At 39.8% G+C, this 22072-nt stretch overlaps 2 protein-coding genes across 2 annotated transcripts; both read right to left on the reverse strand.

Annotated features, from left to right (window-relative positions):
- Window positions 1-208: 208 nt before the first annotated feature.
- Window positions 209-5672, reverse strand: LOC116522820 (olfactory receptor 10AG1-like). The gene is given in 9 exon segments (XM_032237866.1): window positions 209-474; window positions 477-637; window positions 3351-3398; window positions 3400-3465; window positions 3467-3647; window positions 3650-3724; window positions 3727-3774; window positions 3777-3831; window positions 5649-5672. Coding segments are annotated over 9 exon segments (924 nt in total).
- Window positions 5673-16393: 10721 nt separating this feature from the next.
- On the reverse strand, window positions 16394-17316 carry LOC116522662 (olfactory receptor 10AG1-like). Its single transcript, XM_032237676.1, is given in 5 exon segments — window positions 16394-16458; window positions 16461-17156; window positions 17159-17206; window positions 17209-17292; window positions 17295-17316. Coding segments are annotated over 5 exon segments (915 nt in total).
- Window positions 17317-22072: the final 4756 nt, after the last annotated feature.

The raw sequence follows: 22072 nt of genomic DNA on the forward strand, positions 1-22072 counted from the left end.
TATTCTATCAGAAAAATAAATAAAATAAAATAAGTTTCTTTTGGTGGAGGGCTCTCCTTATTCAAATAAATATCTTCAGATATTAATCATTTCAGAGTTAAGGGTAATGTCAGTCATTGACATCTTCTAGAGTTTATTCTATCCATATATATGTGCGGGTGCGAAGGTGATCTGTTGAAGAGATGAAACCAACTCATGCAATTGGTTATTACCTAAAGAAGACCCAATCCCTTCCTGCAGATATCTTGAAAGCAGTTTTTATCTCTTTCTTCCTCAAGCTGTAAATGATGGGGTTCAAGCTTGGGGTCACTACTGTGTAGAGCAGTGCAAAGAATCTCTTGCTGTCCATAGAATACACTGAGTTGGGATGAATGTAGGCAGCAGTGATGGTGCCATAGTAAAGGAAGACAACAATGAGGTGAGAGGAACAGGTGGAAAATGCTTTCTGCCTGCTCTTGGCCCCTGGCATCATGAAATAGTGGAGATGATGAGGATGTAAGAAAAGAGGATGAGCAAAAGGGGCATCAGGACAAACACCACAGTTAGTATGGCAATGGCCACTTCGTTTTTGTAGGTATTGGTGGAAGCCAGCTTCAGGACAGGCATAAGATCACAGAGAAAATGGCTGATTCTATTCAACCTACAGAAGGGAAGGGTGAAATAGATGTCACCCAAGACAACGAAATCAATGTTATTTGAAACTCAATTCTACCATGTAAATATCCCTTAAGTAAAGAAATCTCGATACAGGTAGTCTAGAAGGACAATCTCATCCAAACAGGATTGGTTGTCTTTTTCATCCAGATGGAAGCCTGAGAACACACGAGGATCATTAAAGAAAGAATCAAACAACTACTAAAAGGAAATAGACTTGTTATCCTTTTTTTAAAAAAATTAAAAAACAGTTTTTATTAAACATTTTTACCTTTAAAACAGGGAAAACCACAACAAAAAGCAAGACAAACATAACAATATAAAATAGTTATATAACCTTCTGTATCAGCAGACATGTTTAGCCATTGTACTCCATTCTCCGTTGCCTTCTTATCGGGTTTAACCTCTGTAATAGTGTAATAACAGTTGTACTAACAAATGTGATAATATTAATTGTTCATATCAAGATTATATTTACATGGTGGTCAATAGTTTAAGTTTGATAGTAATTAGTAACTTTGGTTAATTTTTATTCAGTACTAGTTTAGAAAAAAGAAAAAGAAAGACTTCTATTTTTGTTTTGGCTTCTGTTTTCTAGCCACTTATAGGCTTGTTATCCTTGATAATTTTAGATTCTGTTTCCTTATATTGCCATTAGTGAATCACCGTGTTTCGCTGATAATACGACATGTCCTCATAATACAGCCGTGCCACATTTTTCTGGTGGGCAAAATTTGTAATTTGTAATTTTAACAGATTTGTATGCCGCCCAATCCCGAAGGACTCTGGGCGGCTTACTAAAAGCAATTGAAAAAAATATTAGAAAAGATTAAAACACAAGACAGAACGACTTAAAAACAGAAGCCCAACATGCCCTCAGTTGTAATGGGGCTGAAGCTCAGTCAAGATCAACAGCCCCAGGCCTGCCGGAACAGCCAGGTCTTAATAGACTTATGGAAGGCCAGGAGAGTGGGGAGGGTCCGGATCTCAGGGGGTAGATCGTTCCAAAGGGCTGGGGCAGCAACAGAGAAGGCTCTCCCCAAGGAGCCGCCTGATGGCATTGCGTAGCTGACAGTACCCGGAGAAGGCCCGCCCTGTGCGATTTTATTGGGTGCTGGGAGGTATGTTGCAGGAGGCGGTCATGGAGATATCCAGGTTCTAGGCCATGTAGGCTTTAAGGTAATAACCACACTTGAAGCGTGTCCGGAGACCGAGGGAAACCAGTGCAGCTCCACGAGGATAGGTGTAACATGGGAACTACATGAAGCCATGGGTGAGATCATTCGTAGGTACGGGATTAAATACCCAATATGCGGATGATACCCAGCTGTATCTGTCCACCCTGTGCCAACTCATGGTAAGGTGCCAATGCCTGGAAGCTGTTAGGGTCTGGATGGGATGAACAAGCTTGCGCTCAACCCTGACAAGACTGAGTGGCTTTGGATGCTGCCCCCCCCAAATAGTCCAGATATTCCACATCTAAACCTGGGGGTGAAATCTTACACCCCTCAGAGAGGGCCCGCAACTTGGGTGTTCTCCTGGACTCACAGCTGAAATTAGAACATCACTTGTCAGCTGTGACTAGGGAGCATTTGCCCAGGTTCGCCTGTGCACCATTTGTTGGCTCTAACTGGACCGGGAGGCACTCCAAATGATTACTCATGCCCTCGTCACCTCAAGGCTCGACTACTGTAATTACAAATTAAAATCAGACTTTATTATGATTGAGCAGGTCCAGAGGTATTTCATGAGAAGCGTACTCCATTCCTCTAATCACAATAGAATACCTTATGCCACCAGACTTGAAATTTTGGCCTTGGACAATCTGGAACTGCAGTTCAATCTAAGCATAGTACATCTGCTACAACACCTTACTGCCAATGACTTCTTCAGCTTCAACTTCAATAATACATGGGCAAACAATTGATACAAACTCAAGTAAACCTCTGCAAACTTGGTTGCAGAAAATTGACTTCAGTAACAGAGTGTCAATGCTGGAATGCTCTATCTGACTCCGTTGTTACATCCTCAAACCCTCATAGTCTCAACTTTAAATTGTCTACGTGGACCTCATCCCATTCCTAAGAGGTCCGTAAAGGGTGTGGTGTTGTATGTGCGTAAGCGCACTAGTGTGCCTAACGTCCCGTCGTACAGTCTTCATTTTTGTATTCATTTCTTTTCTTAAATCCATGTTGACATTTATACCTGCTATCTTGTACATGTTTGACAAACTAATAAATACAAATACAAGCTATAGATCTACTTGTATTACTCCATAAAGAGGATCTATTTCCTTGCTACAGTTTTCTTGAAAGCAGCTTTTATTTCTTTATTCCTCAAGCTATAAATGAGGGGATTCAGGCTTGGGGTCACCACTGTGTAGAGCAGGGCAAGGAATCGGCTACTGTCCTTGGAATATTCTGAGTGGGACTAATGTAGGTAACAATTCCAGTTCCATAGAAAATGCAGACTACGGTGAGATGTGAGGAACAAGTGGAAAATATTTTGCGCCTGCTTTTGGCCCAGGCATCTTGAGAATCGTGGAGAGAATGAGGATGTAGGAAAAAAGGATGAGCAAAGGGGAGTCAAGATTATTAAAGCAGCTAGTACGGCAATGGCCAGTTCATCCTAAAGGTGTTGGTGGATGCCAATTTAGAACATGCTTAATGTCACAGAAAAAATGGCTGATTCCATTTGATCCACAGAAGGGAAGGGTAAAAATGGAAATAGATTGTCCCAAGCTCAAAAGCACCAATGGCCCATGACAGAGCAGCAAGCTTAGCACATTTCCTGTATTTCATGATATACGGGTTGCAAGGGTTTGCAAATGGCAACATAGCGGTCGTAAGACATGACACAAAGAAGACAACATTCAGCGAGACCAAAGAGTATGAAGAAACACATTTGACACCCACAGCCCCAAAAGGATATAGTCTGATTGTCTGATAACAAATTCACTAGCATATTTGGGGTGATGGTGGAAGTGTAGCCATTTCCAAAATGGACAAGTTCCAGAGGAAGAAATACATTGGGGTGTGGAGGATAGGATTGAGAATGATGAGGATCAAATCAGGCCGTTGCCCATCAAAGTCATCAAATAGAACATTAGAACCAGGCAAAGAGAAGCTCTTGCATGGACAGAAAATCTGAGAAGCCTAGAAGGACAATCTCGTTCAACAGGATTGGTTGTTTTTTACCATGGTATCATCCAGATGGAAGCTTGAGAACACAAGAGGATCATTAAAGCAAGAATCGGAACAATACCAAAAGGAAAAGGCTTGATATCTTTGAACTCAAGATCCTGTTTCTCTATATGCTGTTAGTGAATAGATGAATAAAATTTTCAATGATGCTGCCCAACAGGAATAACCAACGCACCAAATGTGACCTTAGGGAAAGTAGTAAGTATTATCTTACTTTTGATTTTTTTCTGGTAGTTTAGAAGGATGGAATATTTTGCCTCCTGGAAAACTGGAGATGTACTAATATCCACTGGTAATTCAAAGTCTCAAAACTCTTTGTGCCATACATGAGTCTTCATCTATCCTTTTTTCTGGAAGATGTATTTCATATAGGCGACATTTTGCTTCAGCCAATATCAAAGGCTGTGGAGGAACCTTTAAAATCAGTTGACTCCTAGAGGATCAGAAGTTTTAGAGGCAGGAGGGAATTTTGTTCTCTACAAGGTCTCCTGAGAGATACCTGAGGATTCATCCTGGGAATTTGGTAAATGGAGGACCTTAAGGGAAGGATTCTGTAGAGAACAGTTGGAAAACCCAGTGAAACCACTTAATCAGGAGCAGTACTAACTAGAAGGAGATCTTGACATTCATGATGACCTTGTGTTGAATTGTCTTTCTTTAAATCGTAAGGAGTTAACACTTTGCTGTTGTTGTTAGTAGCAAAGTCGTGTCCCACCCATGGAAAATGTTCCTCCAGGCCTTCCTGTCCTCTGCCATCCTCTGGAGTCCCTTATGCTCACGGTGACTGCTTTGGTGACCAATGTTCCCTCTAATTTTTTTTCAGTGTGAGCGGAAAAGTATAGTGTTTGAGCAGCACATTTTCATGCCTGAGCACCTGATTTCTTTTCATAGATGTCAGCCAAGACATGAAATCAGTGTTATTTGAAATTCAGTTTTACCATGTAAATATCCATTAAGTAAAGAAATCTCCCTATACAGGTAGTCCTCAATCTACGACCATAATTGAGCTCAAAGTTTCTATTGCTAAGTGAGACATTTGTTATGTGAGTTTTGCCCCATTTTACAACCTTTTTGGTACAGTTATGTGAATCAGTACGGTTAAATCAGTAACCTGGTTGTTAAATCAATCTGACTTTCCTGCCAACTTTGCTTGGCAGAAGGTTGCAAAAGATGAGCCAGGACACTGCAACCACCATAAATATGAGGCAGTGCCAAAGATCCAATTTTTGATCATGTGACCATGGGGATGCTGCAATGATCATAAGTATGAAGAACAGCTGTAATTCATTTTTTTCAGTGCTGATGTAGCTTTAGTCATTAAGTGAACTGTTGTAAGTTGAGGACTACTTGTATTCAAGTTCAATGGATGACTCTATATGGGAAAAGGATAAAAACTTCCCTCTATCCATACTATGAATAACTTTATATGCTTTACTTTCCCCTTACTATCTAATAGTCTGTAGTGATATTAGCAAGTTATGAATAAATTACCAACTGATGTAGGATAACAATTGGGCACATAAGAAACAAAGAAGTTTGGGTGAGGAGGGAGGGGAGGAAGGAAGGAAGGAAGGGAGAGGGAGAGAGAGGGAGAGAGAGAAACAGAGAGACAAAAAGGGAAAGAGGAGAAGAAAGGTAGAGGAGGGAGGGAGGATTAGAAAAAGAGGCCGAAAAAGAAAGGGAGGGAAAAAGAGTAAAGGAAGAAAGAAGGAAGGAAGGAAAGAAAAAGAAGGAAAAAAGGAAGAAAGAAAAGAGGAGAAGGAATAGAGGCCAAGAAGGCAATCTCATTCAACAGGATTGGTTGTCTTTTTTCATCCAGATGGAAGCCTGAGAACACAAGAGGATCATTAAAGAAAGAATCAAACAATACATAACAAGAAATGGGCTTGTCATCCTTTTTAAAAAAATGAAAAAAATAGTTTTTATTAAAAAAATTACCTTTAAAAACAGAAAAACTACAACAAAAAATCCCCAGAAAAAAAGGACGCACATAACAATATAAAATATTATATAACCTTCAGTATCAGCAGACATGTTTAGCCATTGTAGTTCTCCATTCTCCATTGCCTTTCTATTGGTTTTAACCTCTGTAATAGTGTAATAACAATTGTACTAAACAATGTGATAATATTATTGTTCATATCACGATTACATTTACATTGTGGTCAATAGTTTAAGTTTGATAGTAATTAGTAACTTTGGTTAATTTTTATTCAGTACTAGTTTAGAAGAAAACAAAACGAAAGACTTCTATTTTCTGTTTTGGCTTCTGTTTTCTAGCCACTTATAGGCTTGTTATCCTTGATAACTTTAGATTCTGTTTCCTTATATTGCCATTAGTGAATTACTGTGTTTCGCCGATAATACGACATGTTCTCATAATACAGCCGTGCCACATTTTTCTGGTGAGCAAAAATATTAGCCCCCCGCATATAAGCCCCCTGGACAACCCCCACCTAAAGCCAGGCCAGAGCGCCACTCACCAACCTAGCAGGATCCCGAAGGTGCAAAGCCGTGGGAACCTGGGGGAGGAAAAGGTGATCGCATAGCTTGGTGCCTTCGGCATACTGCTAGGTTGGTGAGCAGAGCTGTGTCCAGCTAAAGAGGGGGGTTGCCGGGTGGCTGCTCTCTCTTTTTTTATTTATTTATTTTATTTCTTTAAAAAAAAAACACAAATATTTCATCATTTGTCAATCATTAAGACATTGAAGTACAATTTTTGTGTGTGCCCCTCCCTCCCTCCACCCCCCCAACCCCCCTCGTCCTTCCCCCCCCGACTTCCCAGAACCCGTACACGGTATGGATTTTTAACTAACACAGTCTAAAATCTATTGAGAAAAAGAAATAAAGAAATTAATGACATTCTACATTGACCTTAGCTTCTTCTTACTGACTAACTTTTAACAATTTAAATCATTTCTGATCTTAAGCATAGGCTAACTGGAATTTCTTGGTCCCGTATTTATTTGTGTATATAGTCAATCCATTTTTTCCAGTCTCGTTTATATTTCTCATTTGAATGATCTTTGAGATATGCCGATATTTTAGCCATCTCGGCTAAGTTGTCACTTTCAATGTCCATTCTTGGATTGTAGGCAAGTCTTCCTTCTTCCAATATCGCGCCACCAACAGTCTTGCTGCAGTTATCAGGTGCAGAATCAAATTAGTCTCTACCACTGTAAAGTCAGTACATATACCTAGTAAGAATAACTGAGGAATAAACTTTATCCTTCTTTTAAAAATATTTTGCATGACCCACCATATTTTTATCCAGAATGCCTTAACCTTTTGGCAGGTCTACCATATATGATAATATGTAGCATCGAGAGAACCACACCTCCAACATTTAGGCTGTACATTCGGATACATAGAAGCCAACTTTTTAGGATCTAAATGCCATCTATAGAACATCTTGTAAAATTTTCTCTCAGATTTTGAGCTTGTGTAATTTCACATTTCTTACCCAGATTCTTTCCATGTATCCAACATTATTGGTTCCTCAATATTTTGAGCCCATTTTATCATACAATCTTTAACTAATTATGTTTCCGAATCCAACTGTATTAATACATTATATATCCTCTTTATATGCATTAAGCTTTGATCTCTTATTTGTTTAAACAGATTATCCTCAACTTGAATAAAACCAATTTTTTGATCTATTTTCCACCTAGCCTGTAATTGCCCATACTGGAACCATGTTTGAACTACCTTCTCCTCTTTATACCTCTAAAGATTTAATTGTAATACCCCCCTTTCCAGGTAAGAAGCTGTCTGTAAGTAATTCTGTCCTGTTTTTGTGCTGTATTCATATTTTCAATTGCGTGTCTAGGAATTGCCCACATGGGTATCTTGTCATTTAATTTATATTGGTATTTCTTCAAACCCGCAATAAAGCATTTCTTAAAATATGACTTTTAAAATTCTTATCCAATTTTTGTTGAATAACAGGTAAGCATGCCAGCCAAATCCAGATCGTGTCCCTCAATATTCAATATTCTATCATTGGTTAATGAGTCCAATCACTAATTACAGAGAATACCACTGCCTCATAATATAGTTTTAAATTAGGTAGTTTCAATCCTCCTCTCTCTCACGTACATCTTGCATTATTTTCATCTTTACCCTCGGCTTCTTTCCTGCCCACACAAATTTGTTGATACCCTTCTGCCATTCTAAAAGGTTCGCATCTTTTTTAAGTATAGGTAACATTTGGAAAAGAAATAAAAATTTTGGTAAAATGTTCATTTTCACACCGCTATCCTACCCAGCAAAGATAAATGCAATTTCTCCCATTTTTTCATCTCTGTCTGTATGCTATGCCAAGTGGTTCATAATATGCTTATATAATTTCCCATTTGAAGTTAAAATGTTAACTCTAAGATATTTGACTTTTTTAACTACCTCACATCCTAGCATCACTCCTAATTCTTCCTTTTGTTTAATATTCATATTTATAGCTATATTTTGGTTTTTCCTAAATTTATTTTAAAGCCAGACACTTGACCATATTGATTAATCGTATTCATTAAAACCATACTGGATTCCTGCGGTTTGTTCCAATATTATGACCAAATCATCCGCAAAAAGCGCGGACTCTATATTCTTGCTGCCTAATCTTGATCCCTTTTAAACCATCCAAGCCCCGTATTTTATTCAACAATACTTCCAAAGTTATAATAAACAGTAATGGGGGACAAAGGACAGCCCTGTCTTGTACCTTTTCCAATTTGAAAAGAGTCTGTTAAACTTCCATTACTATGATTTGTGCTGTTTGCTGTTGGTATATTGCTTTAATTGACTGTAAAAAATTATCTCCTATCTGCATTTTTGCAATATCTTCAGCACAAATTGCCAGTTAACTCGATCAAAGGCCTTCTCAGCAGTCCAAAAATATAAACGCAGCAGGGATCTGGTTGTTCTTTCCCAAATATTCTAATGCATTATAATTAATCTGACATTACTTTTCATCTGTCTCCCTTGTATAAACCTGTTTGGTCCGTATGTATCAATTGTTGAATAATCAACATTAACCTATTTGCTAATATTTTAGTAAAAATTTTATAATCTACATTCAGTAATGAAATAGATCTATAATTTTTGGGTTGAGTAGTATCTTGATCTTCTTTGGGTATCAAAGATATAAACGCTGTCTTCCAAGATGGAGGGACTTTGCTCTCTTGTGAGCAGGCCCCCAAAGAGCTGGGCACAGCCTCATGGGTGAATTGCTGTGTTGTATTGTCGCAGCAGTGCAACACAACGCCCCTGTAGCGACCACGGTCACAAACAGCCACCCGGTAAACCCCCTTTGTAGCCGGGCACAGCGCTATTCACTGACCTAGGGGTATCGCCAAGTCACGTGAGTGCCTGTTTGGCGCCTTCCAAATGCCAGTGAATGGCACTCTGCACAGCTGGAGAGGGGGGTTGCATGAGTGGCTGTTCCGCTCTCACTCACCCACCTCCAATGCATGCCCAGCTCTCATTACAAATCCAGGGCACCGCCGCCAACCGCCATCCCAGACTGGCTTTTTCCATGGCTTCCAACTCGAACCTTTCAGCAGTGGCCGCCCTGGGTGTACACTCTATGCTTGTACACTCTGCATGCAGCTGGGATATTTATTTGAATTCTACTACAGTAATGAACTTAGGTTGCCCTTCAGGACTCTCCATTTCTTTGAATAAATATAAAAATTTCCATGTAATCTGCAACTCCTACACTGCAGAAGCATTGGACCACATATTTTGACGAGGGAAAAGCAATAGATGCAATTTACATAGACTTCTGCAAAGCCTTTGTATCCAGTGGTGCACGAGAAACTACTGTTAAAACTAAGTTCTTATGGCATTTCTGGATCCCTACACAAATGAATTGCCTGTTTGATACGGAACAGGCAAATGAATGCCTGTTCCTATCAAACAGGTAACGAGTAGCCAAAACAGGGATTGCACTATCAAATCTAGCACCAGTTATGAGCGATGTCCTCCAAGGCAACATTCTAGGACATACACTCTTTCTGCTTACATCAACGACCTATCCAATCATATTAAAAGCAGCTGCATCTTCTTCACTGATGACATACAATTATTCAACACCACTGACAATACATCAAACACCAAATACAATTTGGGTGGAAATGACCTCGTAGACGACCCCCTAGGGCCTAGGAGTACTCATCTCAAATGATCTAAGCCCCAGTGCCCACTGTAACAGATTTGCCAAAACACATTAAGAGGTTGTTACGGGGCGGGGCTGACACGAGGGTTGTTATCTTTAACAGCTCTGAATCTTGGCGTCGTTAATCTGTCTAAACAGCAATCTATCAAGCTGTTTGGCAGTTTATTTATCCTCCCTTCGGGCTTAGAAGAGAGAGATGAGAAGGTATGCATCAGAAGCTCTCCAACTAGCTCTTTCACCTTAAACTCTGGGAGGAAAGGGGGAAAGCACCGGCTGTAGCATGGCAGCTCCGTGCCAGGATTATTCTGCCTTTTGTTGCAGAACGAAGGTTTTCGCTCATCCTCAGTGCAATGATTTATTATGGACTTCAAGCCGAGCTGAACCACACTTGTGAACATCTAATTGTATGTATAAATCCTTAGCTCCATTGCAAAGAATTCCTTCTGCTGATTACTTGTTGAAAGTTCTATAAAAATGGCGCGAGCTGTGTAGGAGGGGCATGTCTCGGATAGAGCTTTTGCGAAGCCTAAAGTGATTTATTACCAAGAAGTGACTATCAAACAAATAGCAATTGCTGTATAATTGGACTGCCTGGACTTTTTAACAGAAGATTAAGTTTGAGATGGCTTCTAAGAGCCAAGGCGGCGCAGTGGTTAAATGCAGCACTGCAGGCTACTGCTAGATCAGCAGGTCAGCGGTTCAAACTCAGCCGGCTCAGGGTTGACTCAGCCGTCCATCCTTCCCGAGGTGGTAAAATGAGGACCCAGATTGTTGGGGGCAATATGCTGACTCTCTGTAAACCGCTTAGAGAGGCCTGAAAGGCCTATGAAGCGGTATATAAGTCTACTGCTATTGCTATTGCTAAGCAAAAATCCCCCCTCCCCCCGCACTGAAAAGTGCCAGAAATTCACCAGCGCCTTCTGCTAAAATACAGTCATCACTCCCTTCTACATCTGCAGGGGACCCCCCTGACAAGGGAAATTCTGGATGAAGGAATTAATCGATGCGTTAAATCATGCTGTTACGATGGAACAAAACTAAGGAAAGATAACTGCTTCTAACAAGCAGATGTCTGAAGAACTTATGACTGTAACCAAATGATTAGAGGGGGACTTTTTGACTGCTCTGGATTCACTAGTTGGTTATGCACAGGCCCTTGAAGAAAAGTTAGAAGATCTTAGTGATTCTAATACGAACTTGGCAATGAAAATGGAGGCGGTCCACCAAAAGGTTAGCAATGCAGAAAATGAAATCATAATGCTACAGTATAGGCAAATGGAATTTGCTTTAAGGATAAGTGGCCTCTCTGAAAATACACAAGAGAACCTGAAACAGACTCTCTCTGAGGCCTTCGACCTGATAGCGGGAAGGTCAGGAGGTAATTTGACTGGCAAATCGAAAGGTTATTTGCGTTAATTCCTCACTGGCAAAACAAAAAACAATACCAAGAGATATAGTGGTCTACTTCGCCACTAGGATGTGAGAAATATGATATTACAGGAATCCTACAAAAATAAGCTTCAAATCGGGGTCGGGAGGTGACTGTCTTGAAGGAGATACCACCTAAAATGCTGAGATCTAGGAAAGACTATGCCTTTCTAGTGGAAGAGCTCAAAAATCACCAGATACAGTTTAGATGGACTCCAATAAAAACTGGTTTGTTCTTTTTTCCTCCCTTCCTTTGCAGTTGATGGTAAGATGAATTGATGTAAGTACTTAATAACACAACTTAATATTGACTTCTGGGGGAGGAGTCTGTCGCCGTCGGGAGCTCAACGAAGCTCCCCTCAGAGTTCTGGTCTGTATATCTAAAAGATCTATAGATATCTCCCCTTTTTGGCAGAAAGGGGCAGGGAGTAGTTCAGTCGTTAGGATCTCTTTGTAATTCACAGCCTTTTTTTCGCTGTGAACGGAGAAGAGGTTCACAATAGCTGAGCTTTTTTTTTTTTTTTGTACTCCAGCCAGTTCTTCTGGCTGTTTCTTTTCAGCCCTAGGCAGGTTGCCCCCCCCCCTCAGGACAAAGTTAAGCTATTTAAGATTAATTGAGAAGGGACCATTCCTGAGAAAATTTTTTTTATTACTATTCAAAATACCAGCTTCAATTTTGTAAAGGCTTTTCCTATCCAGCTGCGTTACAAGATGGCGATTTTATAGCTTCTGCGTTTGATATATGACGCACTCATCAGCTCTATTCTCCTGAAGACTTCTCCTTATTACTGTTAAAAGTCTATAAATAGTACCCATTTAAAACCGAGGGTGAGCAGAGACTTTGTTGTTTGCTTGTTTGTTTGTGCGTTTTTTATAATGGCTCCCAAATCGAAGCAGTCTAAGCGTTTCCTTAATATTACATCTCAAGAAATTGTTACAAAATCGCTGCCCTTGCCTCCCACGCCCTCTACTGGAGATTTCTTAACGCAAGAATTTCTTTTTAAAACCCTTAAAGAGTTCAGACAGGAAATTAAACAACTTTTATCGGACTATATGATAAACTGGATGCCAAGATTGCTCAAACAAGGGAAGATATGATCGGAGTTATGACTGTTATGACAGACTATGTTGCTGAAATGGAGGACAAATTGGAACTTTTGGAAAAAGCTAATTCTAATTTGACATCTAAAATTCAAACGTTACAACAGGAAGTTGAAATGCTCAAAACAACTCATTATGATAAATTACAATAGACTGCGTTTGCAATAAGAGTCAGAGGATTGCGTGAAAAGGAACAGGAGAATTTGAAACAGACCTTTTTGAGGCTTTCAGGACGTTCGGTGGAAGTCCAGGATTTAACTTTGATTGGCAGATTCAAAAAATTTATCGCCAGAACTCGTGTGTAGCAAAACAACGACAGCTTCCGAGGGACATAATTATATATTTCACCACAAGAGAATCCAGAAATGCGATAATACAGAAGTTCTACAATAACAGGCTGCGAATCGATGGACAGGACTTGATTGTTTTTAAAGAAATACCATCTCAAATATTAGAGCAAGGAGAGACTACACTTTCTTAACTGAAAAACTCAAAGATTCTCAGATACAATATAAATGGGAAGTGCCATCTGGTATCACAGTCACATTTGAGAACCAAAATATTGTCTCAATTCTGTTTGCGAAGCCCGAGATTTTACTACAAAACTCTGAAGGCGGGACTTCCTGATTCACCCGGACTTGGAGAAAGACAAGGAGAAGGAGAAGATAAGCAGCGGGACACGTGGCTACAAGGCGGAGGGTGTTGCTTTCCCCTTCCGGAAGGGCAGAAGAGTAAAGAATAAAGATCCAGCTATGCCTTTAAAATACTTCTTAAATTTTTAATCTGAATAAATTTCAGGACTCCTGTCTGGTATAAAATGACAAAGCTGTATACCGATGAAGAGATATTGAGACTGAAAGAAGCGGTGCTGAATTTGGACATATATTGTATGGGACTTATATAAGACTTGTTTGAATCTTAATTTAAACTGCGCATGATCTATTCCTTTGGGGCAAGGAGAGCGGAGATCGCAGTTTTCTGGATTGTGGTTTGGGATGAATGGAGTCGGGTGGCGTGGGGTAGATGGAAGGGTAGTGAAAGTTCAATTAGATTACCTTGATCCGAATGTAAGCTGATTTTGTATAAATTGGTATTTGAATACAAGGTTAAGAAGATTATCTGGGAGTCTACACGAGGGTGGAGTAAATATGAGAGGAGCAATGGATGAGGATAAATACATATGTGGACACGGGTAAAGGCAGGATGGGAGGTATAAAATTTATATGCGGAAGCGGGTAAAGACATTGTTAAGATTTTAAAATAATGAGAAGCTGAGTTTAATGTTAGAGAGTTTATTGACTTTTCTTTCTTGGGGGGGGTTTCCCCCCTTTTTTCTTTTATTATTCTTTCTTTTTTGTTCTTTATTTTTTATTTTTATTATTTTGTAACTTCTAATCTATTTGGTTTCAATATACTCCAGACCTTTGCTTGATAAAGAACGATGCCGGGAATGGGATCTGCGAAGTCGGAAGGGGGTCAGGGAGGGGGGTTCAGGGGGTGGGTGGGGGGAGGGTGGAAATATAGACTCAATTTTCAGAACAATGAATGCACTTGGATACTGTTGCTTTTTTTTTTCCTTTTGTTTTCTTTTCTCTTTCTTTTCCTTTTATTTTCCTTTGTTTTAGTACAAAACAAATAGACCAATGAATACTAGAAATACACCGAAGTGAGGTGTAGAGGGAAAGAAGAGGGGGAATTAAGAGGGAGTGAGAAGGGAATGTAAGAAGGATGAGATGGTGGGAAGGGGAGAAAGGAATGGCTGAGGGGGAAGGGAAGTAGAAGAGGGGATTGTTGGAAGGGAGAAATGAAAGTTGGAGGGGTAGAAGGAAGGGTGTATGTAGGATAGAAGTGTTATGAGTTGTTATTGCTTCTTTTTTTTAACTGCACAGTATTTAAGTGATTGTATAAAGGAAAATGAAAATGTAATAAAAGATGTCAATGTAAAAAAAATAACACAACTTGATATTGACTATGTAATACATTAAAATCTTTTAACATCCTCAAGAGTTGTTACCTAATTTAAGTAGAGATTAATTGACTTTGCCTTGATAACTGCAGCTAGATTGTTGATGGCGCAATACGGAAGAGGGAAGATTGTTTACTATCTAGGAATGGACATTGAAAACCACAAACTTAGCAGAGATGGCTAAAATATTTGCATATCTCAAGGTAATTCAAATGAGAGATGTAAACGAGACTGGAAAAATGGATTGACTATATTCAAAATAAATATGGGTCTAGGAAATTTCAGATAGTTTATGAGTAAGATCGAAGAAACGATACAAATTGTTTATAGTTAGCCTAGCAAGGAGGAGCTAAGCTCAATTCAAATATGTTATGAACTTTCTACGTTTTCTCTTAAGTGTATCTTAAACTGTTTTTGTTAAAGATTTATACCTTGTATTGGTTCTGGGAAGTCAGGGTGGGGGAAGGTTGGGGAGGCTGTGGGGAGGGTGGGAGGGAGTGAGTTTACTAAGTTGGAGGAGGATGATGGATGAGTGTACATGTATACTGCTATTTTTTCTTTTTTTATGTATATTGATATGGAATTATAAATACCATCAACACAAAAGGGATTTTGCTCAGAAGCTGAAATACACCAAGTGAATTAGAGGAAGAGTGGAAGTAGAGGAGAGAAGAAAGATAGGAAGAGAGGGATAGGAAGAGGGTGAAGGGGGAAGATGAGGTGTATAAGGAGGAGTGGTAAGGGAGAGAGGAGAAGGAGAAAGGAAGGGAAGTAGAGTAGAAAATGATGGAGGGAAGGCAGGATGTAGAAGAGTCGGAGATAGAGCAGAGATGAAGATAGGGAAGAGAGGGATAGGAGAGAGGGTGAAGGGGGAAGATGAGCTGTATAAGGAGGAGTGAGTAGAAGGAGAAAGGAAGGGGAAGTAGAGTAGAAAATGATGGAAGGAAGACAGAATGCAAAAAGGGGAAGAGAGAAGGGGAAGAAAGTGTTGGATAAGGTATAAATATGGTGTATGGAGAGCAGAAGAGCCATAACTGGGTTTTTTCTCCACCCCCCTCCTTGGCAGTTGATGGTAAGATGAATTGATGTAAGTACTTAATAACACAACTTGATATTGACTATGTAATAGATTAAAATCTTTTTAAAATCCAAGAGTTGTTAACCTAATTTTGCAAAGTTTCTTTTCCAGTAACATTGTATTGCTAACTGGGGCATACAAACCTTTGCCAGACCAATTCTCGAATATAGCTCGTCTGCCTGGAATCAACACTGGGCATCAGACTTATACGATTGAGCAGGGTCCAGAGGTATTTCAAGAGAAGAGTACTCCTTTCCTCTACTCACAATAGAATCCCCTATGCCACCAGACTTGAAATTTTGGCCTTGGACAATCTGGAACTGCATTTCAATTTCAGCATAGTACACAAAATTTCTGCTACAATACCTTACCTGCCAATGACTTCTTCAGCTTCAACCTCAAATAATACATGGGCAAACAATTGATACAAACAAAATAAACCTCTGAAAGTTTGTTGCAGAAAATATGAATTCAGTACAGAGTGGTCAATGCCTGGAATGCTCTATCTGGCTCGGTTGTTACTCCTCAAACCTTCATAGTTTCAACTTTAAATTGTCTAATGTGGACCTCATCCATTCCTAAGAGATTCGTAAAGGGGTGTCTGTGTGTGTGTGCATAAGCGCACTTGCGTGCCTAACGTCCCTGTCCTACTGTCTTCATCTTTTTGTCTTCATTTCTTTTGTTTATATCCAGGTTGATATTTATAGCTGCTATCTTGTACATGTTTGGCAAACTAATAATACAAATAAAAAGCTATGGATCTACTTGTATTACCCCATAAAGAGGATCTATTTCCTTGCTACAGTTTTCTTGAAAGCCACTTTCATCTCTTTATTCCTCAAGCTGTAAATGATGGATTTAAACTTGGGGTCACCACTGTGTAGAGCAGGGCAAGGAATCGGCTACTGTCCATGGAATATTCTGAGTTGGGATGAATGTAGGTAACAATGCCGGTTCCATAGAAAATGCAGACCACGGTGAGATGTGAGGAACAAGTGGAAAATATTTTGCGCCTGTTTTTGGCTCCAGGCATCTTGAGAATCGTGGAGAGGATGAGGATGTAGGAAAAAAGGATGAGCAAAAGGGGTGTCAAGATAATTAAAGCAGTTAGTATGGCACTGGCCAGTTTATCCTTAAAGGTGTCGGTGGACACCAATTTTAGAACATGCTTAATGTCACAGAAAAAATGGCTGATTCCATTTGATCCACAGAAGGGAAGTGTGAAGATGGAAATAGATTGTCCCAAACTCACAAAAGCACCAATGGCCCACGACAGAGCAGCAAGCTTAGCACATCCCCTGTATTTCATGATATACGGGTATTGCAAGGGTTTGCAAATGGCAACATAGCGGTCGTACGACATGACACAAAGAAGACAACATTCAGCGAGACCAAAGAGTATGAAGAAACACATTTGACACCCACAGCCCCAAAAGGATATAGTCTGATTGTCTGATAACAAATTCACTAGCATCTTTGGGGTGATGGTGGAGGTGTAGCAAATTTCCAAAACGGACAAGTTCCAGAGGAAGAAATACATTGGGGTGTGAAGGTAGGATTGAGAGTGATGAGGATCAAAATCAGGCTGTTGCCCATCAAGTCATCAAGTAGAACATTAGAACCAGGCAAAAGAGAAGCTCTTGCATGGACTCAAAATCTGAGAAGCCTAGAAGGACAATCTCGTTCAACAGGATTGGTTGTCTTTTTTCATCCAGATGGAAGCCTGAGAATACAAGAGGATTGTTAGATCGGCGGAAGAATCAGTCTGAGGTGTCTGAGGTAACCGTAAGTCAAACTCCTTTATTACAGGCAAGAATGAAGAACAGAGGTAGACCGGCACCCTTCCTCCGTCTGACAGCTTTTTATGTGGAGCTGTCAGACGGATGGACCAATAGCGGCGCGTATGACAGCCCGGCAACTTGCAGACGCGCCTGATTGGCTAAGGCGCGCCTGGCAGCTGCCGAGCTGTCATTCGTAAGTCTGAGGACTTACTTAGGCTATAACAAGGATTATTAAAGAAAGAATCAAACAATACCTAAAAAGGAAAAAGCTTGTTATCCTCGAACTCAAGATCCTGTTTTCTTATATTGAAATTAGTGAAATAGATGAATAAAATTTTCAACGATGCTGCCCAACAGGAATAACCAACCCACCGAATGTGACCCTAGGGAAAGTAGTAAATATTAATCTTACTTCTGATTTTTTTTCTGATAGTTTTAGAAGGATGGAATATTTTGCCTCCTGGAAAACTGGAGATGTACTAATATCCACTGGAAATTCAAAGTCTCAAAACTCTCTGTGCCATACATGAGTCTTCATCTATCCTTTTTTCTGCAATATGTATTTCATACATGCAGACATTTTGCTTCAGCCAATAAAAAAGGCTGTGAAGGAACCTTTAAAATCAGTTGACTCCTAGAGGATCAGAGGTTTTAGAGGCAGGAGGGAATTTTGTTCTCTAACAAGGCCTCCTGAGAGAAACCCAAGGATACATCCTGGGAATTTGGTAAATGGATGGACCTAAAGAGAAGGATTCTGTAGAGAAGAGTTGGAAAACCCAGTGAAACCACTTAACCATGAAGCAGTTACTACCTGGAAGGAGATCTTGACATTTATGATGACCTTGTGTTGAATTATCTTTCTTTAAATCTGTAAGGAATTACATGTTGTTATTGTGTTAGTAGCAAAAGTCATGTACCACCCATCGCAACCCCATGGACAACATTCCTCCAGGCCTTCCCATCCTCTCGTGTCCATTTAAGCTCACACCGACTGCTTCAGTGACTCCATCCAGCCACCTTGTTCTCTGTCATCCCCTTCTTCTTTTGCCCTCAATCTTTCTCAGTATTAGGATCTTCTCCAGTCAGTCCTTCCTTCTCATTAGGTGGCCAAAGTATTCATCTTCAGGATCTGGCCTTCTAAAGAGCAGTCAGGGTTGATCTCCTTTAGGTCTGACCGGTTTGATCGCCTTGCAGTCCAAGGGACTTGCAGGAATCTTCTCCAGCATCACAGTTCAAAGGCCTCACTTCTTTGGCCCTCAGCCTTCCTTATGGTCCAGCTTTCACAGCCATACATCGCAACTGGGAAAACTATAGTTAACACTAACTGCAAGCAAATACTCCACACAAGGAGTATAAATACATTTTTTTTCCTTTTTTTGACAAGATTAATTACCTTTTTATCTCTTTTATTTCTGGGCTGAGTTTGAATCCCCAAAATATTTCTTATACATTTTAAACCTTGTCTCTATCACATTATTGGGTTTATTGGTCTGGACATTCCCCCCCCGCCCACTCATAAATAAATACCCAGGCATGACGGGTTATCCGCTAGTATAATATAAAATATTCCTTATGAGGATCTACTAGGATCCTGCCCCTAGGAATGAAGGAAGAACTAGGTTTTTAAAGGAACTTGGTCTTCAGAAAGACCAAGAAGGTCTTCAGAAAGAAGTTATTTCCCCTGGTCCAAGTTGTGCTCTGATATTTTTTTACTAAATCCTCAGGATAAGCCCTACCCAGGGCTTCTGTCATAAGATCTTGTTAGAGAAAAAGTCCTCCAGTGTCTCTGGAGTTTTGGATCCTCCAGGAGTCCATACGTCCTTCAGAGTCTTTGTGGTGAGTTTATATAAACAGCCTCCATAACATCACACATTTATTTTTCCAGAGGCAAGATTATATGCAGATTCTTCTATGGTAGAGGAATCTTCAGTGAATATTACAGAATTTGAGGCTTTGGTTAAGAAGTCGTCTCCCACCTCTCTAAAAATAACCAGAAAAAGATAGACAAAGTAAGATTCTGTTTCATAGTTTGGTTCCTCACATTATGCAACTCAGTGACGTGCGGTGAGGTTTATGGCTGGTGAGGCAGTTTTCTCCCCCGACATCCCACTGTCTAAAGCGCTTTCTTTCTTTCGCCCGCCTGAGTTCTGACAGGTGGGCGAAAGAAAGTCTATGTCGGACATAGTGGCAGGCAAAAGAAAGCCTAGCAGCGGGCTGGCACTTTCTTTCTTTTGCCCAGAGGCTGCAGCCCACCTGAGCTGCCCGTCTCTGTGCAAAAGAAAGAAAGCGGCAGCCCACCAGCAGTGGCAGGTAGAAGACCCGCCTCTGCTGGTGGGCTACCCCAGACACAGAGAAAGAAAGCTGGCGGGCTGCCCTCCCTGCCTCTCCCACCCCCTTTCCTCTCTTCACTCAAACAAACTCTCTCTCAAATTGAGAGAGAGTTTGTTTGAGTGAAGAAACAAACACACGCACACACACAAATTACTTACAATTACTTACAAATTGCATTAATTTTGAATTCCTCCCCCTCCCTCCGACCCACATATCTTTTCCAGCTGTTTCACAATCACAGAGGATTTCAACTCTGCTCTTGCCTGCCATCATGAAAATGTAAAAATGTAAAAGGAAAAAGGCAAGAGCTGCTGAGGTCAGCCTGGGCTAGCTGCTGCCAGAGTCCCCAATGGATGACTCTGTTTAACTGTTTAAAAAGCCTCTAAAAATGCCCTCTAGAGAAGGAGGCAAGAGAGCCATGTGCCTCATCTACATAAGGAATTTTTCAGCTTTTAACCCTTGCTTAACTCTGCTCGAGTGATCATAAAGTCAGACTAAATGAGGCACGTGGTTCTCCTGCCTCCTCCTGTAGAGGGCACTTTCTTAGAGGCTTTTGAAAACAGTTAAGCACTAAGCAGAGTCATCCACTGTGATTCTGGCAGCAACTGCGTCAGCCTTTTTCCTTTTACATTTTCTTTTCTTTTCATGATGACAGTGGTGAGGTTCTGCCTCCCCTGCCTCCCCTGACTGCACGTCACTGATGCTGCACGTCATGAGAAGATATTTTTATTTTCAGAGGATGTTCAGTGGAATATTAAGAGAGTTTTATTGTCAGCTTTTCACTTATGCTCTAACCATTAAGTCTTTTAAGCCTATAAATTTTGATGCTCTGTCTTAATGGAAAAGGCCATTCAACATTTTTTTTGTTTTATTTTATTTAGTTTGTCAAACATGTAAAAGATAACAGGTATAAGTACAAACATAAATATGGACACAGTAAATGGGTACGAATAAATGGAGACAGTAGGATAGGGATGGTAGGCGCACTGAAGGTTAAGCTTTGAATATGAAATTAAATTATTGGGACAATTTCCTTTCTAAAATCATTTCTATTTTATTTTATAACATAAAAATTCCATTTTAAGTTCAAAAGTGTGTTCTCTGGTGACATATTTTTTAGGAAATAATAATCAAAATGCTTACAACAATATTCATTACATTGGTATTAATTCTAATATTAAAATAGAAATCATTATTATGTTATTTGCTTGTCCATTTTAACTAACTTCCCTGGAATTGTCTACCTGACTTTGTTGTTACATCCTTAAACCCCCACAGCTTCAACTTTAAACTGTCTACTGTGGACCTCACTCCAGTCCTAACAGGTCCATAAAAGGGGCGTGCATAAGCGCACTAGCATGCCTATCGTCCCTGTCCTTTAGTTCCCAATTATTTGTACTCATTTCCTTTATTCATGTCCATGTTATACTTATACCTGCTATCTTGTACATGTTTGACAAACAGACAAACAAACAAACAAATAAATAAAAAGTTGTCATCTAGTATTCTTTTACCAAATCCCCAGGATGAGTCCTTGTGCTTCTGTCATGAGACCTTATTAGACTGGAGAAAAAGATCTCCAGTCTTTCGGGAGATTTGAGTCTTCTAGGATCCAGTGGCTCCTTAACATCTTTGAGATGGGTTTATATAAATGACCTCCATAATATCAACCATTTGTTTTCCAGAGGAAAGAATATAGGAAGATTCTTCTATGGTATAGGAATCGTCAGATTGTTACATTGCCAGCAAATATTACACAATTTCAGGCTTTCGTTAAGAAGAAATATCCCATCTTTCTAAAAATAATCAGAAAAGGTTTGACAAAGTAAGATCATACTTTATAAATTGGTTCTTCACTTTATGCAACTTTATGTAGTTTTCTTTTCAAAGGTTATTCAGTGAAACGTTAGGAGAGTTTTATTGTCAGCATTTCAGTGATGCTTTAACATTTAAGACTTTGGAGCCTGAAACACATAATGCCTAAAATTGTATGTTTTGTTGTTCTGCCTAGATGGAAAAGATAATTCGATATGTTAGAGTAATGGCTGATCATTGACGATATAATATGGAACAAGCTGCAGCTAAGGGGAAATTAATTTTCCTTTGATCTAAGCAACATTTTTTTCAATCTCCGATCCTTCCTTTATTCTTTTCCCCCCTTATGTTCTATCCCAGTGTTTTTCAACCACTGTGCTGCGGCACACTAGTGTGCCGTGACATAGTGTAAGGTGTGCCGTGGAAAAATTACTTTATATATCGTCAATATAGGCACAGAGTTAATTTTTTTTAACATTTTCTAATGGTGGTGTGCCTCGTGATTTTTTTCATGAAAAAAGTGTGCCTTTGCACAAAAAA

Source organism: Thamnophis elegans, chromosome Z (assembly GCF_009769535.1).
Source record: "Thamnophis elegans isolate rThaEle1 chromosome Z, rThaEle1.pri, whole genome shotgun sequence".
Classification (NCBI taxonomy): Eukaryota; Metazoa; Chordata; class Lepidosauria; order Squamata; family Colubridae; genus Thamnophis; species Thamnophis elegans.